At 44.2% G+C, this 22,462-nt stretch overlaps 1 protein-coding gene across 5 annotated transcripts in view; it reads left to right on the top strand.

Moving 5' to 3' along the window:
- BAG1 (BAG cochaperone 1) overlaps nucleotides 1-22,462 on the top strand; it is a 175,153-nt gene that overhangs the window by 95,170 nt on the left and 57,521 nt on the right. For all 5 annotated transcript variants that reach the window (XM_075271041.1, XM_075271039.1, XM_075271042.1 and 2 more), the window contains one exon: nucleotides 7,580-7,642. In XM_075271041.1, coding sequence (XP_075127142.1) covers nucleotides 7,580-7,642 — 63 coding nt within the window. The remainder of the gene's footprint in view (nucleotides 1-7,579; nucleotides 7,643-22,462) is intronic.

Genomic DNA, 22,462 nt, shown 5'->3' with positions numbered 1-22,462 from the left:
CAAAATAAAATACAATAAAATACAGTAATTATTAACACCCAGTGGGTCGCAAACAATCAAACCAATTCATAATAAGAGCATGACAATTCCACAAGAAATTAGTATATACTACTGATGGGATGTCACCAAAAGGCTAATAGACAACATTAACAGGTGTAGACATCAATTTTGAAGTTGCCAACAATAACAATGTCAATATATTGATACAATATCGATATACACATCTTGAATTTCTAGACCCAGTGAAAAATGGGGTGGGCCAAGGTACATATGCCACCATGACGCTGAGAGCTGTCGGTGGCTGGCACATGTGCATGGGAGTGTGCGTGTGCCGCCCCAGACAGTGCGGGAAGCACTTCCCCATGCCCACCAATCCTTGGTCCACAATAGGGCATAATACTGTGTGCAGGGGCTACTGTGGGGCATTATAGTGTCTGCAGGGGCCACTATTATGCATAATAGTGTGTGTGTATGGGCCTCAATGGGGTATAATAGTGTGTGCAGGAATGTGGTTTGTGCGGAAGGGCGGGGGGTCGTGGGAGGTCAGGGTGCTAGAGGAGCCTCATGTAAAATGTTCGCCTTGGGGCTCTGCCATTCCTATTTACACCACTGGCTAGAACAGTTCCACAATGACTGAGTAGTGGAGACCTACAAGGTGAAGAGCATGGACTCAAGAAGGAAGGTTCCTGACGAGGTAAAGTGGGCTAAATGCAGGATTTCACATTGTGAAGGACGAGTAGGTTTAGACAAGGAAGCAGAATCGGTGGAAGAAAAGTAACATTTCTTCTGGGTGACTGTTTTCCACACAGGAAACAGAGATGGGGAGAGGGCATTCACCTCTCAGCCCTACAAGGGTGGTTAAGGGATGGCCAGAGATGCACAGAAATCAGGCATATCTGCATACATTCTCAAAGTGGCCGACTGCCCATCCTTGCAAGCTGATCTACTGAACGTTTTCTCAGGATAGACCATTGAGGACGTAGGTTCCTCTTTTCTGAAATGTGACCCAGGAGAAGTCAGAGTACTATTGAATAGGAGCATCATTAATCTCAAAATCTCTCTTAAAGTGTGCCTGGGATTTGATTGCTTCCTTCAGTTCAAAGTCCTGAACACAGCAGATCACATCTTGTGGGGTAGAGGCAGTCCCTTAGGTCAGAGGGCCTTATGCACCCTATCCAACTTGTGTGACTGGTGGTTTTCCAGATCTCCACCAAGTTGATTTTAAAGTTCTCCTCCCATGTGACCTCAGGCAGACCCTTAACCTTGATGTTATGATGTCCGTTTTTTATTATCCATGTCCTCCAGGTGACAGGTGGTGTCCTGCATAGAAAGAGAATGGGAAGTTGCTACCTCCTTTAAGTGTGAGATATATTTCTTGGTTTTATCATGGGTATTTTCCAGGGAGTCCATCATCCCAATACTAGGTCTTTGCAGTCCTGTTTAGTAGGAGAAGAAGATGTTGCCACTGAAATGGTGTTGATGTTGCTGCTCCAGGAGCTTCAGGGGGTTATCCATCACTGCCAGCCCTACCAAGGCAGGAGGAACAGTTATAGGGGTCACACAGGTAGTATTAGACATGGAGCCTGGAGGCCTGCTGGAGGAGGGTTAGGGGTAGGGAGAGCAGAACAGAAAATGTAAGAGAATCAGGAAAGGATAATGGAGATGGTGCAGGTGATCCCTGTGGTGACATTGGAAAGAGGGTCGGTCAAGAAAAGAGATTTCTAGAGTAGGAGATGGGGGAGAAAGATCCTTCGTGGAAGACTGCATAAAGATGCCACCCATCCTTCACTATGCAGTATTAACTCTGGCGTGGCTGCAGATAGATGGACTGTGGGAGGCAATGAAAGAGCTTTCTCTGGCAAGCATGCCCACATTTTGTTTTTACAGCAGGTCATTAGGATTACAGCAATACCATATTTATATTGGTTTTATTAAGTTTTACTGCTTTTAATAAATCAAACTAATCAAAATAAACAATTTAGGATGTTTTCACATCATGTTATGCAGGTCCGCCTGACTAACATGTTTTTATTAGAGATGAGCGAGTAGTGTTCGATCGAGTAGGTGTTCGATCGAATACTACGGTATTCGAAATACTCGTACTCGATCGAACACTACTAGCTGTTCGAGGTTTAAGGTGCGATGCAGAACCAGCGTTGATTGGCAGAATGCTATACATTCTGCCAATCAATGCTGGTTCTTCTCTTACCTTTAGAAGTCTTCTCCGTGCAGCGTCCCTGCGGCGTCTTCCGGCTGGAATTCACTCTACCTAGGCATCCGGCTCTGCTCAGGCGTCGGGCCGGGCAGAGCCGACCGCACATGCGCAGTCGGCTCTGCCTAGGCCCCGATGCCTAGGCAGAGTGAATTCCAGCCGGAAGACATCGCAGGGGCGCTGCGCCGGGAGAAAACTTCAAGGGGAATCCAGCCCAACCGTCACTTGTGGACTTGGTAAGTATAATTTTATCGAATTTTGCGTACCCCTGAAACGAGCATTTCCCCCCATAGACTATCATGGGGTTCGAAATCCGTTCGAACAGCCGAACAGTGTGCGGCTGTTCGAATCGGATTTCGAACCTCGGACATTTTAGTGTTCGCTGATCTCTAGTTTTTATATCTGTTTACCTTATAATAACGTGTCAGTCAGTGGACCCATTACCTTCAATAAAAAAAACACTCTGTTATGGTCTCTGTATACCCTTGTCCATTATTTTAAATGGAAAGAAAAGCATGTACTACCGTGCTTTTCTGTCCTTTAACCACAACAGATCAGTTAAATTTCGCTTAGTTCCCTATGTGAGCAGATGCTAGCAATCTGCAGCTGCTTAGAACATTCCGTTATGGCTGAAAAAGAACTCCTCCCCCATTAGCCACAACCCCGCCCCTTTTGTGCATGCTGAAACCGCGCAGCAGAGTTTTGTAGGAAAGCCACCAGAACTCTCTATGTCCCTGCGGACAGGCAGAAGACGCACATGAGCGGTCACCTTTACAAACCCATTCAAGTGAATGGGTCTGAAAACTCACCGCTGGGTTTCCGTCTCCTGTCCTGTTTCCCGGGGCAGAAGAAGGAAGCTGGTCGGATTGGCTAAACCGGAGACCAGGCGCAGATGTGAACCTGCCATAAGATGGCTTGGTGGGCCCCTGCTGTTTTTTGTTTTGTTTTTTACTATGCCATTACCTTCTGGATTAACCCCAGCAGGTAACAGCCCTATTTACTTACTGATCCTCGTTCCTGCTCATGACCATCTTCAATTCTCCTTCTGCCACTCAGGGGGTTCCATGAGTCTCATATCACACCATATCTTTTCAGAACTTAGGGTATAATAATAGTTTGTGGGTGGTAAAACATTACACTGTGTGGAGGGGCCGCTATGTGACATTATTCAGTGAAGGGACCACTAAGGGACATTATACTGTGTGGAAGAGCCACTATGGGACATTATACCGTGTGAAGAGGCCACTATGGAACATTATACTGTGTGGAGGGGCCACTAAGCTACATTATACTGTGTGGAAGAGCCACTATGGAGCATTATACTGTTTGAAAGAGCTGCTATTGGACATTCTACTGTGTGGAAGGGCTTCTATGGGATATTACAGTATACTGCCTGAGGCCATTTTGGGAAAAGGGGTTGTTATACCATATGGGGGCCAAGAAGGGCACTATTACATGTGAAGGTGGGGAAGGCCCACTTCAAAAGTTTGCTATGGGACCTAGTCTTGCCTTGCCCTTGCTCCTGCCCCGCGTTACTGTATTTTTTCTGTTTTGTTGACAAATCTATGTTTGGGTTCTTTTTATAACTGGCCAAGTTGTAGTTAAACAATAAAACAATGCCATGTATGTGAGCACAAATAGTTTTTTGGCACACAGCAGGATGTAGACGTGAATGAACACTATTTGGCTTTTGGAGTTCAGATTTGAATGTTTTGAATGCCATGTCACAATTTCAGAGAATTTAAAGTGCCAGAAAACTGAGCACTTTAAAAAATTCAACAAGAGGTATGTTGAGCATTAATTTTCCCAGATATCAATGCATAACGTATAGTGAGAAAGAAATGTGTACACTGTGTGAAGAACGTTGGGTACAACAAATTCCCCACACTCCCAGTAGCTCGGGAACTCAATTTGGTGTTTCGTAATCACTAAATTTGGGGTGCACCCTGATACACGCTTGCAAAGATTATACATTTCCTGTAGGTGCCACAGCCAGTTTTGCCCAAAGGTGTTTAATTTTTTTATTTTTTTTTTGCTGATGCAATGTATCTGCTATATTTGTTTCAAGTTTCTGGCAATGTAGCCACTTGAGAGCATTTTGAGGGTGCCTATGACTAAATTCCTAAATTTAAAAAAATATATTAATTCTTGAATTGCTTTTTAACATTGTAAATATTTTGCTGTTCACCAAACGTTACTTTTCTTCTATGCATGAGAATGGTTACAATACCGGTTTTATATTTTTTATGTGTTACTAATTTTGCAGAACAAAAAATTTGATGACCGGTTTGGGAGCTTATTTTTTGCAGAATAAACTGTGCTTTTTATTGCTTTTTAAATTGTGTTAGGCGAGATGGTGAAAAGTCATAATCTTCAGCTTTTTTTTTTTTTCATACCATTCACATGTAGATTAAATAATGTTTTAGGTTTATTGTAGGGGTTGTTATGGATGCAGAGATACCAAATATGTATTTTTATTATTTTTTTATTATTATTTTTATGTAATTCTTTTACATGAGCATTTTGGAGTATATTTCAGTAATATACACTACAAAATTGATTGTGGCATTTAAGGGGTTAATTCCTGCGATTGAAATTCAGATCCAACTATAGGTTCCAGAGCTTGGTATTTATTTTATGAAACAGCTAACACCCACTCTACAAAGTATCCGCTCAGTTTATAAGCAGGCACAAGACTTCCACCGCAGTGGTTTGCAACATGTGTTGTTCAAATTGGAGCCACGTCCTTAAGGTGTTTTCAGACCATTAGAGTAGAAAAAAAATCATTATTATTATTATTATTATTATTATTATTATTATTATTATTATTATTATTATTATTATTATTATTATTATTGTTGTTGTTTATATAGCACCATTAATTCCATGGTGCTTTACATTTGGGGGTTTACATACAATACACAAAATATACAGGTAGATATAATACTACTTTTAGAATTGGGACCAGGATATTGTTTATTGGAGGTCCTTTTCTCACTTTTTAATGCACCATAGGGACACATCCTACTTTTATTTATGAATTAATAAAAGTTACATTTTAATATATTCTTTCGTTTGGGGGGTACCCATTTTTGTCCAATATAACTTCATGGTACTACCACACCCTACGTACAAAATAGATATAATACTAACAATGACCGACTGGCACAGTGGGATAGAGGGCCCTGCCTGCGAGGGCTTACAATCTATGAGGGAAGGGGGACAGAGACAGAAGGAGAGGGGAAGACAGGGGGAAAAAATTGAAAGAGTTCTCTGTCCTCTTATGTGTGTTCTTGGTTTCATTTTCTGAGTCATGAGAATAACAAAGTTATGAGACACAGTCTCTTAGTACTTGGTCTTTAACCCCTTAGAGACACAGCCCAAAAGTGCGTTAAGGACCAGGCCTCTTTTTTTCAAAACTGACATGTGTCACTTTAAATGGCAATAACTTTGCGACGCTTTAACTTACAGTAATTTTGATATTGTTTCCTCGTAACACGTTATACTTCATGTTAGTGGTAAACACTAATCAATATTTTTGTATTTATTTGTAAAAAAAAACAAAAAAAAAACAGGAAATTTGATTTCAATCTTGCAATTCCCTGCGGCAAATAGCCTTTCCATTTTGCGCATCACACTTGGAAATTCTTTTACAAGAGAGCGGGCTTAGGTCAACGGCAGCAGAGGTACCCGGAATTTCCCCTATACCTCCAGACCTAAGTCACCTTTGACTCTTCACTGCATTCCACAGAGCCTGAGGAAGGTCCATAGAGACTGAAAATGTTCGCTCTACCAATAAACACACTTGTTTGGTTGGCATATAATTTGTGTGAAGTTCCTTCTTTTCCTATCAATACGGGGTGGGACCCTAACTTCACTATCGGGACAACGTCTGTATCCCCTGAAATATTGTATTTGAGATCTGTTTTTTTATGATAAGAAATAATTATTACAATTTAAAAGAAAAAAGAAAATTGCTCTTCACACTCTAAGGCTGGGTTCAGACGGGGGTTTTTGGACCGGATTTTGATGTACATGCCTCCAAATCCAGCTCAAAAAAATCACCTCTCATTGACTTCAATGGGAGTCATTCACTTCCTTTTTCCGCGAGCTGCCATTTCTTACCGTGGATTCCGCGTCTGAATCAGCTGCGGGCGTCCACTGTGCAACTCTCTCCTGACTAGGTCCATTCATTTGGGCCTAAACCGGAGCAGAATGCCGCGACTGTCAGAATGCCGCGACAGTCACGGTCTTACCACAGGATGCGTTTTTTAGACTGGATTCTGAGACAGCTTCCCGAGTCAATATCTGGTCCAAAAAAACCCATGTGAACTTACTGGAGGTGAACGAGTAGTATTCGATCAAATAGGTATTTGATCGAATACTAAGGCATTCAAAATACTCGTACTCGATCGAGTACCACTTGAATTCAAAAATTTGATGCAGAACCAGTGTTGATTGGCCGAATGCTATACAGTCGGCCAATCAACGCTGGTTCTTCTCCTACCTTTAGAAGTCTTCTCCGCGCTGCGTCCCCGCGGCATCTTCCAGCTCTGAATTCACTCTGCTAGGCATCAGGCCTGGGCAGAGCCGACTGCGCATGCCCGCGCTACAAGAAAATGGCTGCTTTGACTGTACGTGGCTATTTTCTTGTAGTGCGGGCATGCACAATCATCTCTGCCCAGGCCCGATGCCTAGAAGAGTGAATTCATTGCCGGATGACGACGTGGGGGTGCTGCGTGGAGAAGACTTCTCTGAGAATCCAGCCCGACCCTCACTCGTGGACTTGGTAAGTTCAGTTTGATCGAATGTTGCCTACCCCTGAAACGAGCATTTTTCCCCCATAGAGTATAATAGGATTTGATATTCGATTCGAGTAGTCGAATATTGAGGGGCTACTTGAAACGAATTTCGAATATATCGAGTATTTAACTACTCACTCATCTCTAGAACTTAAGAATTCTGTGCAAACACAGGGAGGATATGTAACTCTATGCTGGTGATGTCCTTGGCAGATTCAAATTGAAAGTCACCATGCTGACTAAGACTACAGTGGAAGATTCTCAAATTTCTAGACAACTCTTACCAAATTAGAAAAATAGGAAATAGAAGATTTGAATTTGCTGGTTCAACCATTAGTGTGGCATGTATGCACTTTCTAGTTACCTTTTAAGTAAATGTGTGTGTTATGTACTGTAGGTCTGAATTACAAGGAAGCAAAGCAGCAGGATATTTCACAATATATGTAACATGTTTTATGGGTTTTTGCTTGTTGCAGTTTATGATTGCATACTTTTGAAGAAAATGTTCATATTTCATTCTGCAAAATAATTTAAAAATAATAACAACTCTTGTTTTGCATCTTAGGCTTTGCCAGAAAATTTCATTGACTGTAGGATGAAAAGAAAAGGACTGGTGAAAAAGGTTCAGGTGAGCAAAAAAAAAGTTGCACAGCTTATACGTTTCCTGTTCCTGTCACAGTCAGTTTTGCCCTAAAGATGTGGCTTTTTTTTTTTTTTTTTTTTGCTATAATGTATCTGTTATAATGTCTGTTTCATGTTTCTGGCAATGTAGCCACTTGAGGGCATTATGTAACTTTAAATGAGTTTAAAACCTATCCGAAGTAAATGCAAAAAATGCCGTAGGAGTGGATGGCCAAAGCAAACTGGCAGAAATCTCATTATAATCAGTATTAGAAGTTGCAGTCTTGCTCTATTGTTATCACCCTTATAGAACACAGATCCATAGCAGAGAGTCCTGGGATCTCCAGCATAGCCCGCTCAAAGTAAATTAAACTTTAAGGGAGAGTTGTAATTCAAAAGCTAAAATTTTAATGCCATGTTTGGCTAGTTCTCTGTAACTGTACTGTATATCCTTCCTACTAATATTATAAATGTGAAAGTTTGTGTGTTTGGATGTTCGTTCCTCGATCATGCAAAAACAGCTGAACAGATTTAAATGAAATTTGGTACATAGATAGTTTGTAACCTCGATTAAAACATAGGCCACTTTTTATCCTAGTAAATGACATGGCTTCACGACTGTTATGAATTAATATTCACATACTATATTAAACTGTTCTTGGCAGTACCTTATCTCAGCTTCTGAGAAAGCCAGGTCTGTTATCTCTCTGTGTAAACACACGCTAACCCTCAGAGCATTGTGTACACATTTGCATATTATGGCATATCAGGCAGTGCTGCCAAACTGACACAGGTAAACACCTTTAATCCAAATTGGCAGTTTGCCAATTTTAACCCCTTAACGCTAAATCACGTACAATGTACGTCAGGGAATGTGGTTAGTTCCTGCATTCCCACGTACCTGTATGTGATTGAGATCGCACGGGCTCAGAAACAGAGCCCGTGCGATCTCCACGGGAGGCCGGCTGTATCTGACAGCCAGGCTTCCCCTGTAGCAGCAGGGACGGTGATTGCACCGACCCCCCCTGTTTAACCCTTAAGGTGCCATGATCCATAGTGATCATGGCACCCTAGGGGTTTGGCCGGCTATAAAGCATGCTGCCGGCTGCATAAGGAGTCTGTGTGAGCTGTAATTTACAGCTACACACTGCTCCTTAACCCCTTGGATGCTGGGACGAGAGAAAGCTAGTCTATGCATCTGCATATCTAGCTTCCTCTATAGACTGCAATACACGTGTATTGCAAGTCTATAGTTAGTATAGAACCAGTGATCCTCTCTGATCGCTGGTTCTAGTGTGCTTACAGCACAAATGTAAAAAAGTTAAAAAAAAAAAAAAAGTGTGTAAAACAAACAAAAAAACAAACATAGTTACATTTCTTGTAAATCTGGAAAATCGCTGTTACACTTGTAAGCCTTGTAACGTCCAAAATAAATTAAAATACAATCAAAAGATGATGCCGATATAAAGCAGAGATATGGGAGATAATATTTATTACTATATTTGGGTGGTATAACTATCTGCATGAAAAGCAGAGAATTTCACATTTTGAAAATTGCATTTTTTTTTTCCAAATTTCCATCAAATTTCCTATTTTTTTAATAAATAAATACAAAAATATTGATTAGTGTTTACCACTAACATGAAGTATAATGTGTTACGAGAAAACAGTCTCAAAATCACTTGTGTAAGTTAAAGCGTCTCAAAGTTATTGCCATTTAAAGTGACACATGTCAATTTTGAAAAAATAGGCCTGGTCCTTAACATACTTTTGGGCTGTGTCCTTAAGGGGTTAAACATGACTGGAAAAAGGAAATCTAATTTGTCGCAAACTATGAGAGCTATGAAGGTAGCCAGAAGTCAACAGAGTTCTCCTCAAGTGGAGCAAGTGGATCATCAACGCTAACAACACGCTCATTATATGATGTCCCAGCAAGCTGCTGAGATACCGGAACGATCACGGGCACAGTGCGAGGAACATGTTCAGCAGCAGGCCAGCTTGACAGCTGTCAAAATGCCGGAGCAGGTGGATCATCAACACCAAAAACACGCTCCTTATATAGCTTCTCAGAGAGCTGCTGAGATGCCGAAACAATTATAGTCACGTTGTGAGGAACATGTTCAGCAGCAGGACAGCTTGAGAGCTGCCAAAATGCCGGAGCAGGCAAACCATCGATGGCAGCAATTTGCTGAATATAGGTGGATCATCCATGCTAAGAAGCCGCAGACGAACTCACGGGCAGAGGCTAGTACTAATATAATTGTTATACCAATAATTCAAGGACTACCATCAAAACCCACACTAAAATACAGAGCTAAAATTGTATTAACAGCAAAGATTCACAGAGCCAAAATTATCCTCATATATGTCACTCATAATAGACTTCAGCTGTTCCTTATTAAAAACAGCAATTACCAGCAGACCACACAATGCCTGCAGAAGGGCCAATCACAGGGTAGTCAGCCCCTAGTGCAAGATCTCACATAAATTAAATACCAAACCAACAGAAACAGGAGGTTAAAAAAAAAACATTATTTTTATATTGCTTACTTATATAGCATCATTATATTCAACAGCTCTTTACACTGATATTCTTGACAGTGTCCCAAGTAGGATGCAGAATTTAAATTCCCTATCATGTCTTAGGGCCCCTTCACACAGAGTACATGCTTGCTGATTCTGAGTGTGCAACACATTCCGAATCAGCAGAGTTAAAACAGATTTCATTGCTTTCTATGGGAGCCGGCATACGTGCGCTCCCCATAGAAATGAATGGGCGGGGGGCGGAGCCTGACCGGCAACGTTGATGGATGCTAGAGCCTGAAGCTCCGTCAATATACTAGCCTAACACCGACCCTGCAGCTATCACCAGCCCAAAAAATGGGAAAACAGCAGCGTGAACGAGGTGGGGACCTACCGAGCACACCAGCTTCCAAATCGTCCTCGGCAGAGCTTCACAAATTCTTTAATAAGAAGCAGTCTCAATCCCCGTTGTTGGCGCGCAAGATGGCGCCGGCGGGAACACACCATGAGGATGCACAGGAGGACTCCGACATGGACAGTACCTCAGGAGCGGACACTCAAGGTACCGTTTCTACCTCCTTTTTTAAGTCCTTCCTCAGAAAGGCACTGGCACAGGCTATAGCCCCGGTTATGTCCGAGCTTGCAGAGATGCGTGCAGAGCTGCAACACATGGGGGGTCGTGTGGACAGGTTGGAATCTGCACACTCTGCCCTCACATTACACTCAACCACAGCAGCTCTCCATGTTTCTAACCACCATACCCACTTAAATCGCATGTATGATATGATTGAGGATCTGGAGAACAGAAATAGGAGAAGGAACATAAGACTGAAAGGACTACCGGAGTCACACTCTCCAGACTCCCTCAGAGACATAATGGCAGCCATCTTTGCAGACATCTTAGGAGCAGAGAGGGCAGCTTCCATTCAAGTTGAAAGGGTCCACCGCGCCATATGCCCTAAACCTGCTCCCTCTGAACCACCTAGGGACATTGTTTGTGGTTTGCTTTCCACCGTTGACACATCAGCTATATTATCTGCTGCGAGAGACAAACGTCCCCTAACCTACGAGGGGTCTGAAATACAACTGTTTCAAGACATCGCACCCTCAACCCTCGTGAAAAGGAGAATGTTAAGACCCTTACTTGAAGCTCTGAGGGAGAAAGGCCTCCCATATGCGTGGCTCTTTCCATTCGGACTCTCGGTCCTAAAGCAGGGCCGCAGGATATATATCCGCTCCCCGGAAGACCTTGCAAACGCCTGGCAACAACTGGGAATTGAGCCGCTACAGATCCCCTCCTGGTCTGCCTTGCCAGAGGATATTCACGCCTGGCCTGAGCTCCCAAGCCTGGACTCAGACATTGCTCCACGCAGGCACAAATCGCCCAAGGCCAAGAAGGCCCTGGTTAGCAACATCATGAGTGATTGAACACTTACTTCTCTAACCGACGTTAGATCTACAGGTTACACATTCTTCATATTGCTTTGATTGTTACTCTGGGTTATACCTGTTATGCCCCAGTTTCCTTCTGTGGACACCTAGAGCTGCAGCCATGTATACGAGATTCTGGCTGCATACACAGCGCAATGTACTTCCATAATTGTATTTTTCCACTGTTGTAGATTTAAGTTCTCCTCATAGGTTTGCTCCCAGCACATTCCTTGTAGCCTTACTGCTACGATGTTTACAGCTGGAACATATGTCACATAGTACACGGAATGTACCCCCGCCACCTTGGAGTGGGGTGTACCATTGGTATGTGCCCCGTAGACCCGGGTGGTAAGCCCCCCCCCCTATGAGGTTACTCCTTTACACCCCCCCTTTTCCCCTCCTCACCCCCCTGCCCCCCCCCCATTTCTCCCCCTTCTCTCTCCCCTTACCTTTTTCCACATCCCTAGTGCTCAGGTGTCTTTCTATGTTCTTTAAGCTTTAAGGGATGTTCATGGCTACCTTCGCACTGGGAAGGGGCTAATATCCAGAACTTATCTTACTGCCCGGGCGCCATGCTTGACTCTATACTTATAGTCTCCTCCATACCAAATGCTAACTCCCCCACCCCCTATACACAGCAACAGACTCATCATGGGTTTTAGTGGGGTACCCCTAACCCCCCCTTTTTCCCTCCGTTATCTGGCGGCTCCCAGTGATGACTCTTCCTTCCCACTACCCCCCCCCCCCCCCCTTTCCACCCTTCCCTCATAAAAACCTTACTTAGTCTAACCGGCTGTACTACACTATGCATGACATGACACAGATCGGACTGGTGGTGTGGATTCTGCCCTGGTTTTGGTCTCAGTTTCTGAATATAGATCCTTCCTTTCATCCCCAATACCTTTATTCCATGATATTGCTGTAGTTGGTTTTCAATGTTTCACTGTATTTTCTTTGATCATTCAGGTTTTTCTTTCACAGGAATGATTCTCCATTGTATTTCTCTGATGTTTGTCCCTACATAGGAGGGATGCTGTTCGACTGTCCAGGTCCCTACACTATCACTACCACCATCAATATCATTATCATTCTCTCACCCCCTCTATTCTACTTTAGTATTTGTTTTTCGGTCCTACGCACCCCTCTCTCAGGGTCGTACTGTGGGCTATTATGACCCGATTAGGACTACACTCCGCAACCCCAATTACCTATTTCAGTACAAATAGGTTCAGTGTCTCATTCTATCTGAAAGGCGAGATCAGGCTCTCTCGCCTTTTATCCCTTTATCCCTTTATCATTTTATTATCTTATCATTTTATCATCTCATTTATTCTTCCTCATCTTACTCACTACTCTCCCTCCCCTTTTTTTTCTCTCTATTGTAACTGTGATTCAGGTACGTCTCTACGCTCTAGTTCTTTCTATCTCCCTATACTACTTTTATCTCTCCCTTCACATCTCTCTTCCCCCCTTTTCCATTTTTCTCCTCTCCCCTCCTCTCTCTCTTTCAATCCCTTCCTCTCCCTCATCTACTCTCCCTAACCCTCCTCACCTACCCTCCCCCCATCCTTCCATCCTATAGTGTCCCTATAGTGACGCACGACGAGGGTTTAAATATGACAGAATTGACCCTCACATCCTTTAATGTCCATGGATTAAACTCTCCCAATAAGAGATCTCAAATCTTCACTATCTTGCGCAAACTGAACACCCAGATAGTATTCCTTCAGGAAACTCACTTCAAAGCAGGCAAAATACCTCGTTTACCAACGAAACAGTACCCCCAGATTTTCCATTCTAGCAATCCCATAGCTGCCACCAAAGGGGTTTCCATCTTGGTCCACCACTCTGTCCCCTTCCAATGCACTCAGACCCACGCAGATCCGGAAGGCAGATTTCTGTTCCTCAAAGGCACCATAGCCTCTCAAAAATACACACTAGCCAATTTATATGCCCCAAATCAGGGACAAGTTCCCTGGCTACTGAACACACTGAGAGAACTTGAGCTTTTTGCTACGGGCCCTATCATACTCGCGGGAGATTTAAATCTTACCCTTGAACCATCCATAGACTCCTCTTCAGGTTCTTCCTCCACTCCTCAAAAAGCCTTAGGGAAGCTCTGTCAGAGTCTTGCCGATATGAAACTCATTGACATTTGGAGAACCCTCAATCCTACCACCAAGGATTACTCCTTTTTCTCGAATCCGAGACAATCGTATCAGCGATTAGACTACATCTTTCTATCTAAGGAACTAATACCTTTCTCTAGCAAATCAAGGATCGAAACCATTACGGTTTCGGATCACGCCCCTGTCTGGGTAAAACTAACTTTTACACAACTCCCTAGGAAGGATTGGAACTGGAGACTAAATGAGGCCCTACTCGACAGGACTGATGTGGTGTCTGAAATTAAGAAACAAATGGACATTTATTTTAGCTTCAACGCCAATGCAGACATTTGCCCTACAATAACCTGGGAGGCACATAAGGCGGTAATTAGAGGAGTCTTTATTTCGCTCGCATCAAACATTAAAAAAGAATCCCAAGCTGAACTAGACCGTACGCTTTCTGAGATCTCTAAAATAGAAAGGCTAAGAAAAACCTCCCAAAGGAATGCCAGGACTGCGGACCTGCGTTCCCTACGGGAGAAACTGAAGGACATGATCAATACGAGAACAGCCAAGCATTACCTACATTTTCAACATAGACTATATTCTCACAGCGACAAAGGAGGCAAACTTATGTCCTCCATGATCAAACAAAAGAAATCAAAATGCTTCATATCTGAGATCAAAAACAGCCAGGGCTCAGTTCAAAAATCCACCAAAGATATCCAATCAGCTTTTCAGAAATTTTATTCAGACCTTTACAATTTAACTCCACACCGCTCAAAGGAAGAGACTCTACTTCACACTGACAATATTGACAAATTCCTGTCTTCCATAGACTTACCCTCATTATCGGAGGAAAGCTCACTTGCTCTCACGGACCCGATATCACACGAGGAGATAAAACATGTTTTAAATAGTTTCCCCAAGGGGAAAAGTCCAGGGCCGGACGGCTTCCCATTGCAGTATTACAAAATCTTCCAGTCCACTCTATTACCACACTTATCCCTCTCATGTAATGCTCTGATGTCAGGAAAAACCCTGCCCAAACAAGCTCAGGAGGCCCACATAACGGTCTTACCTAAGGAAGGAAAAGATCCCCTGATCTGTGGGAGCTACAGACCAATATCATTACTTAATGTGGACCTTAAGATCTGGTCAAAAATACTGGCATTCCGGCTCAAAAATCTTATCCCGCAACTTCTACACACTGATCAAGCAGGGTTTGTCCTAGGCAGAGAAGGGAAGGATAATACACACCGTCTCCTACATGCCATAGCTCACGCTAGAAAAACTAAATCTGATCTGGTACTCTTAGATGTCGATGCCGAAAAGGCTTTCGATAGAGTGGACTGGCTCTTCATGAGGAAAATATTGCAAAAATTTAATATCCCACCTACATTTATATCGGCGGTCTTCTCCCTCTATGATACTCCATATGCGAAAATTAAGATAAATGGCACCCTCTCCCCACCCTTCCATATATCCAACGGTACACGTCAGGGCTGCCCCGTCTCCTTCCTTATTCATACTCACCTTAGAACCACTTCTACAGGCTGTGAGATCTCATCCGGATATCCACGGTTTAAAAGTTGGCAGACACACTCTTCGAACAGCAGCATTCGCGGATGACGTTCTCTTCCTAGTCTCTAACCCTGAATTGGGCCTCCCCACCATTATGAATCTACTCCGATCATATGGAGAAATATCTGGCTATAAAGCCAACCTAGATAAATCAGAGGTATTAAATATTACACTTCCTCGCTCTAGAGTAATTCAACTAGCCAGCTCTACCCCTTTTAAATGGACCTCTAGAAAACTTAAATACCTTGGTGTTCAACTTACGGCAGATACAGAAAAGCTCTATGAGGAAAATTTTCTCCCTTTATTGGCTGATATAAGGAAAATGCTACTGTCATACCAAGGGATGCCTTTTTCCTGGTTTGGCAGACGGAATCTGCTGCAGATGTATGCGCTCCCAAAACTCCTCTATAGGTTGCATATGCTCCCGATCAGACTCCCCCCTGCATTTTTTAGTTCCATTAAAAAGTTGTTCTCATCCTTCCTCTGGAGGGGAAAACGTCCTAGACTCCCTTCCTCACTCCTCATGAAAAAGAAACAAGCGGGAGGGATAGGCTTACCAAATGTAACGAATTACTACAAGGCGATTCAACTAAAACATTGGCTCGACCTTACTTCCACCAATCCAAACAACATCATAGCGGATCTAGCATTCACTACCTTTGGACACTCTGCGATTGTTGAGTTATGGCTATATGGTCTCCCGGGGCATCGCTCCAAAAATATTCATCTTCTCCTTTTAGGGGCTTGTGAGGTTTGGAAAGACATGAGACATTCGCTTTCACCGTACCCTTCTCCTCTTCTTCCACTTGGTGTCCTCCCGGAATTTTTGGGAAAATCACATGAGGCACACCCATCATTATGGAGACAACTCTTCTCCAATAGATTACTAGAGGTACTTGCCTTGAATCATAGGTTTGATCCCCAGAGCTTCTATTCTCTGTTACCCCATACTGCTGATCTCACGTTTTTGCAGAAACTCCACCTTGATGGAGTGATCCGGAGTGCATTGGAGTTAGGAGAGGTTAGGACGGCTTTAACCACGTTCGAACGTTCCACCATGGCACAACATAAACAGTTGTCGAACACTTCTTATGTTCTCTCGACACACGTAGCTCCCCTGCGTATTCATAGGCCTGCCTTCCTATCCGCGTGGGAAAGAGAGTTGGACATCACTCTTACTGATGAGGAAGTCCAACAAATTCTCTCTCTCTCCCACGGTTTTTCCCCGTGTGTAAGACTTCAAGAGAATCATTACAAATTATTGACTAGGTGGTATCGCACCCCTCATTGGCTTTTCACCCACAATCTTTCTGATAGTGACGTTTGCTGGAGATGCAATGCTCACGAAGGTTCCCTCTCCCACATTTGGTGGTTTTGCCCTAAGGTCCGAACGTTTTGGAATGAAGTCCAGGATCTTTTAAGAAGGCTTTCATCCCCCTCTTTTGAACTCACCCCTGCTATGGTACTCCTTTCGTTACCTTCACCAACTTACAAACCGTCTAAATTGAACCTATTGTCAATTCTGCTGCTTGCAGCAAACTCATTGATCCCCTTAAAATGGCTCTCCCCTGACCCCCCTACAAAATCCGAGTGGATTATGAAAGTTTATCAGATCTGCCGCTTTGAAGAACTTTCCAGTTGGTCTAACAGGACCCACAGGAGATTTGAAAAATTTGGTCTCCCTGGAAAAATCTCACGTTCTGATCACAACAATTAAAATTCATAATATATCCTGTCACCCCTCCCTCGTCCTCACCTCACTCCCTTTTTTTTCCCTTAACCCTCCCTCCCCCTCCTTTCCACTTCTTTGTTCTCCTCCCCCCCATCCCTCTCCCTACCCCCCTTTACCTCTCCCATCCAACAAAATCCACCTTCTTCCCTCACTACCTATCTCCCTCTTCTTCCTCCTTCTCTTTTTCCTTCCTTCTCTATCTATTTCCACCTCCTATCATTTCCTCCTCTCTCTTTATTTTCTCTTTTTTCCCTTTTTCCCTCTCTCTTTATTTACTTTTCTACCCTAGAGCGTATGATGGTACCTGCTGTCGTGCAACCCACTACCATTTTTCCTCCACCCGCTCATAGTAATATCCGCTTTTAGAGGATCATTACGGAAACAGCATCCCTCCTACCTCTCGGCTATGCTGTAGACTTGTTTTTATCACAGTTCAGGACTGCCATTCCCCTCCAGTATTAGGGAGAGGGCTTGAAACACTGTGATGATGATTGTTTTGATAAGATGCCTCAATCTATGCTCTTATTGTTTACACATATATGCATATATTAGCTACTTGTTACTTGTTACTGTTACTTTCCCTGGTCTCCAGGGTATGTATCTTGTCACCTCCATTTAACTCCTATATTTACTGGTTATTCACTTTCTGTACTCGAACCTTTGTTATCTTATTTCATTTTCAATAAAAATATTATAAATAAAAAAAAGAAATGAATGGGCTGCTTTTTTCCCTATTGTTTTCAATGTGACCAGAGCTCTTCCTCCGGCGTTGCAGCGCTTGGTTGGACATGGATACCCCAAAGATGCCAACCAGCTCGTCAGCCTTCTGGAGAGGTACCTGGCGACTGAGGCGGAACTCCATGATGACCCTACAGCACGACCATCCCCCAGGAACACCTAGCACAGGGCACCTCCCGGTAAGACTGTTCCAGTGTTTGAGAGCGGAGGGAAAAGGGCTTGTGATTGGTTTTCCAGGCAGTCCACCAGCCCAAGAAGGTACTCTCTGCTGGAGAAACATGGGCTGGTACAATGTTGGAGATGCCATGAGCGGGGAAATATTGCTGCCCAGTGCCCATTCACCTCTGAGCCAATGGACTGTGACGCTGGTGGGCATCAATCATTATTTGCCAGACCTGTCCGTGCTGCGCCACCGGGACTAGAGACTGGGCCTCAGGTCTGCCAAGTTGTGGTGAAAGGCCATTCTGTCCAGATGTTTTTGGACACTCTGGTGCATGCCAGCTTGATATGAACTCTATCCCTGACAAACGTATGAGTGTCTGTTGCATCCATGGGGATATCAAGGACTGCCCATATCCAAGGTCACAATAGAGACTATATTAGGATCTGTTTATTATGAAGTGGGTGTTGTAAAAAACCTTATGCATAATGTGATTTTAGGACGTGATTTCCCTTTGTTCTGGGAGTTGTGGAGAAAAGGTACAACCACACAGTCAAATGTGGAAACCCCGCCTACACCCAAAGTGCATGAGGAGGGCGACACCTTTCCACTACAGGTCTTAGCTGGAAAGGAAGATGATGCCTCTTCCCCAGCTCCTGAGCATAATATACCTAAATTAGAGGTCTCACGGGATCATTTTGGTACTGCACAATTGAGAGATCCCACTGTTGCTAATGCTCGTGATAATGTGACAGTTATTAACAATGTGCCTCAGGAACCTGATGCTGACCACCAATTCCCACATTTTGCTATGTACATTTTGCTTCTTGTACCAAAGCCATACCACCGTGCGGTACTTCATATGGCCCATACTCATGTGCTTGGGGGACACCTAGGGGCGGAGAAAACACAGGTGAGGATTCTCCAAAGATTTTATTGGCCAGGCGTGTACATTGAAGTGAAGTAGGACAGGACGCACAGTAGTCCATGTCAGGTACATGCCCCAGCCCCACATTTCCGTAGTCCCTTGGTTCCCCTGACCATCATTGAAGTGCTTTTTGAATGGTTTGGTATGGACTTGGTCGGTCCAATAGTCAAGTCAGCTAGAGGTCACCAATATATTCTGGTTGTCTTTAGATTACGCTACTCGCTATCCTGAGGCAGTTCCCTTGCGTAATACGACATCAAAGAGTATTGCCAGTGAGTTATTCTATTATGTTTTCAAGGACAGGCATACCTAAAGAGATACTGGCTGACCAAGGCACACCGTTCATGTCAAAGGTTATGAAAGAACTATGCAAGCTGTTTACAATTACCCACATACGGACCTCTGTGTATCACCCCCAGACAGTTGGGTTAGTGGAGCGCTTTAATAAGACTCTCAAGCGTATGCTTAAAATGGTGGTAGAAAAAGATGGTCGTGACTGGGATTGCCTGTTGTCATACCTGATGTTCTCTATTAGAGAGGTTCCACAAGCATCTACAGGTTTTTCCACTTTTGAATTAGTCTATGGTAGACATCCCAGGGGCTTACTTGATATAGCCAAAGAAACCTGGGAAACGGAGGCTTCCCCATACCGTAGTGTCATAGAGCTCAAATGCAGTATCGCATTTCAACAGTAATGGCAATTGTAAAAGAACATTTGCAAAGAGCACAAGAGGCCCAAAGCAGAATTTACAATCGTTCTGCCAGAGTCCGAGAGTTTAACCCAGGGGACAGAGTCCTTATTTTGGTGTCTATTGTGGAGACCAAGTTCTTAGCGAAATGGCAAGGCCAATATGAAATTGTGGAAACAATAGGGCCATCCAACTATAAGGTTCACCAACCAGGAAAAAGGAAGCCTTTTCAAACCTACCATGTGAACTTGATTAAGCCCTGGAACCAGAGGGAATCCTTGGTGGATTCAAATACAGAGGTGGGTGATTCGTTGCCACCAATCCCTCCGGTCCATGTGAATGAGACCCTCTCAGTGCCCCAGCAACAGGAGGCAAGAGAGTTCCTGCAGAAGAATAAAGGCAAGTTCTCTGGCCTACCAGGGCGTACACACCTGATAGAGCACCATGTAGAAACAGAACCTGGGAGGAAAGTAAACCTCAAACCCTGCAGAATACCGGAGGCATGTAGGGAAGTAGTGTCAGCTGAGGTGAAACACATGCTGGAGTTGGGAGTGATTGAGGAAACCAAAAGTGAGTGGTCTAAGCCAATTGTATTGATACCAAAACCCAATGGTACTTGGAGGTTCTGCAATGACTTTAGAAAATTAAATGAGAATTTAAAGTTTGACGCTTATCCTATGCCCAGGGTTGATGAGCTTATTGAAAAGTTGGGTAATGCCAGGTACATAACCACACTGGATCTTACAAAAGGTTACTGGCAAATACCTTTGTCTAAAGAAGCCAAGGAGAAAACTGCCTTTGTTGTTTCAGAAGGGCTGTTCCAGTACAGAATTATGCCATTTGGTTTGCATGGAGCGCCTGCTACCTTTCAGAGGTTGATAAGATAAGATAATCCTTTAATAGTCCCACATTGGACCAGATCTTGCGGCCACATCGTGACTACGCAGTGGCTTACCTGGCAGCTGTGGTCATTCATAGCCCAGACTAGGGAAGTCATCTCTATAAGGTGCAGGCAGTATTAAGATAAGATAATCCTTTAATAGTCCCACTTTGGGGAAATTTCAGCGTGTTACAGCAGCATAGTAATACAGATACAGGATAATACAGAGTAATATATTACAGACGTAGACACAGATAAGCTGAGAAGAGAAGATATACTAGGAGTCCATGGCAGCTAAGGAAAAACAGAAGAGAAAGAGGAAGACCTCATGGTCATCCTCATAATCATTAGTTCTCTGTGCGGAGTGCTCTTCGTTTGGTCTGATGTAGATTATACAGCCTGGTCGCGGTTGGAAGGAAGGACCTGCGATAGCGCTCCTTCTCACACTTGGGGTGAAGCAGATGGTCGCTTACAGTGCTGCCAAGTCCCATCAGGGTCCCATACATGGGGTGGGATTTGTTCTCCCGCATGGAGGTCACCACAGACAGTATCCTTCTGTCACCCACCACCTGTACTGGGTCCAAGGGGCTCCCCAGGACAGAGCTGGCCCTCCTGATCAGCCTGTCAAGTCTATTTCTGTCCCTGGTTGATATACTGCTTCCCCAGCAGGCCACACCGAAAAAGATGGCTGAGGCAACTACAGAGTTGAAGAAGGCCCTAAGAAGTGTCCCCCGGACTCCGAAGGCCCTCAGCCTCCTGAGCAGGTAGAGTCTGCTGTGGCCCTTTCTGTGCAGCGCCTCCAGGTGATCAGCCCAGTCTAGTTTATTATTGAGGAGCACGCCCAGGTACTTATAGGTCCTGACTATCTGAATACATGTTCCTTGGATCTCCACCGGGGTCGGAGCACCTCTCCGTTTACTAAAGTCCACCACCATCTCCTTGGTCTTCCCAGCATTAATCCTGAGCTGGTTCTGCTGGCACCATTCAACAAAATCCCGGTTTAAGTCTCTGTATTCCCTATCGTCGCCATCAGTGATAAGGCCGACTATAGCAGAGTCATCGGAGTACTTCTGTAAGTAACAGCTGGATGAGTTGTGCCTGAAGTCAGCAGTGTACAGTGTGAAGAGGAATGGGGCAAGAACTGTACCTTGTGGTGCCCCCGTACTACTACTTCACAGTGTCAGACACACAGTCCTGGGCTCTCACATACTGAGGGCGGTTTGTCAGGTAGTCTAGGATCCAGTTGGACAGGTGATGGTCCACACCACCAAGGTTCAGCTTCTCCCTCAGTAGCCCTGGCTGAATGGTGTTGAACGCACTGGAGAAATCAAAGAACATTCTCACAGTGTTCCCGGGTTTCTCCAGGTGAGAGAGAGCTCTATGAAGAAGGTGGATGATGGCATCGGCTACCCCAATGCCTGGCCGGTAGGCAAACTGGAGGGGGTCCAGAGCGGAGCTCACTAGGGGGCGTAGGTGTGTCAGGACCAGTCTCTCTAGGACCTTCATCAGGTGTGATGTCAGTGCTACAGGTCGGTAGTCATTGTAGCCCATCGGGTTGGGTTTCTTTGGGACTGGTACCACGCAAGATGTTTTCCACAGTTGAGGTACTACTCCCAGCTTCAGGCTCATATTGTACATGTGCGTTATGATACCACACAGCTGGTCACTGCACATTTTAAGAACTCTTGCGCTTATACCATCAGGTCCCCCCGCTTTGTTCGCTCTAATATTCTTCATTTCCTTACACACCTGAGACTCCTGCAGGATCAGATAGTCAGATTGCAGTTGACCGCAGTTCGGTGGGGGTTGAGTCTTGGTGTGTGAGGAGAGGGAGGTTAGCTGACATGCTGGTGGAGGGAGCATTTGCTTGGAGTCGAATCTATTGAAGAATAGATTAAGCTCGTTAAGACACTTCTGTCCCCTACTGTTCGGTGCCCTGTCTTTTCCTTGTGTCCTGAAATTGCCTTAAGGCTGTCCCACACCTCAGAGATTCTACCCTCCCCCATCTGTAGCTCCATCTTCCTCCTGTAGTTGGCTTTCCCTTCTCTGATCAA

Source organism: Leptodactylus fuscus, chromosome 4 (genome assembly GCF_031893055.1).
Source record: "Leptodactylus fuscus isolate aLepFus1 chromosome 4, aLepFus1.hap2, whole genome shotgun sequence".
Taxonomy (NCBI): Eukaryota; Metazoa; Chordata; class Amphibia; order Anura; family Leptodactylidae; genus Leptodactylus; species Leptodactylus fuscus.
The sequence above is the reverse complement of the archived record's forward strand: the minus strand, read 5'-3'. Positions and strand labels throughout refer to the sequence as shown.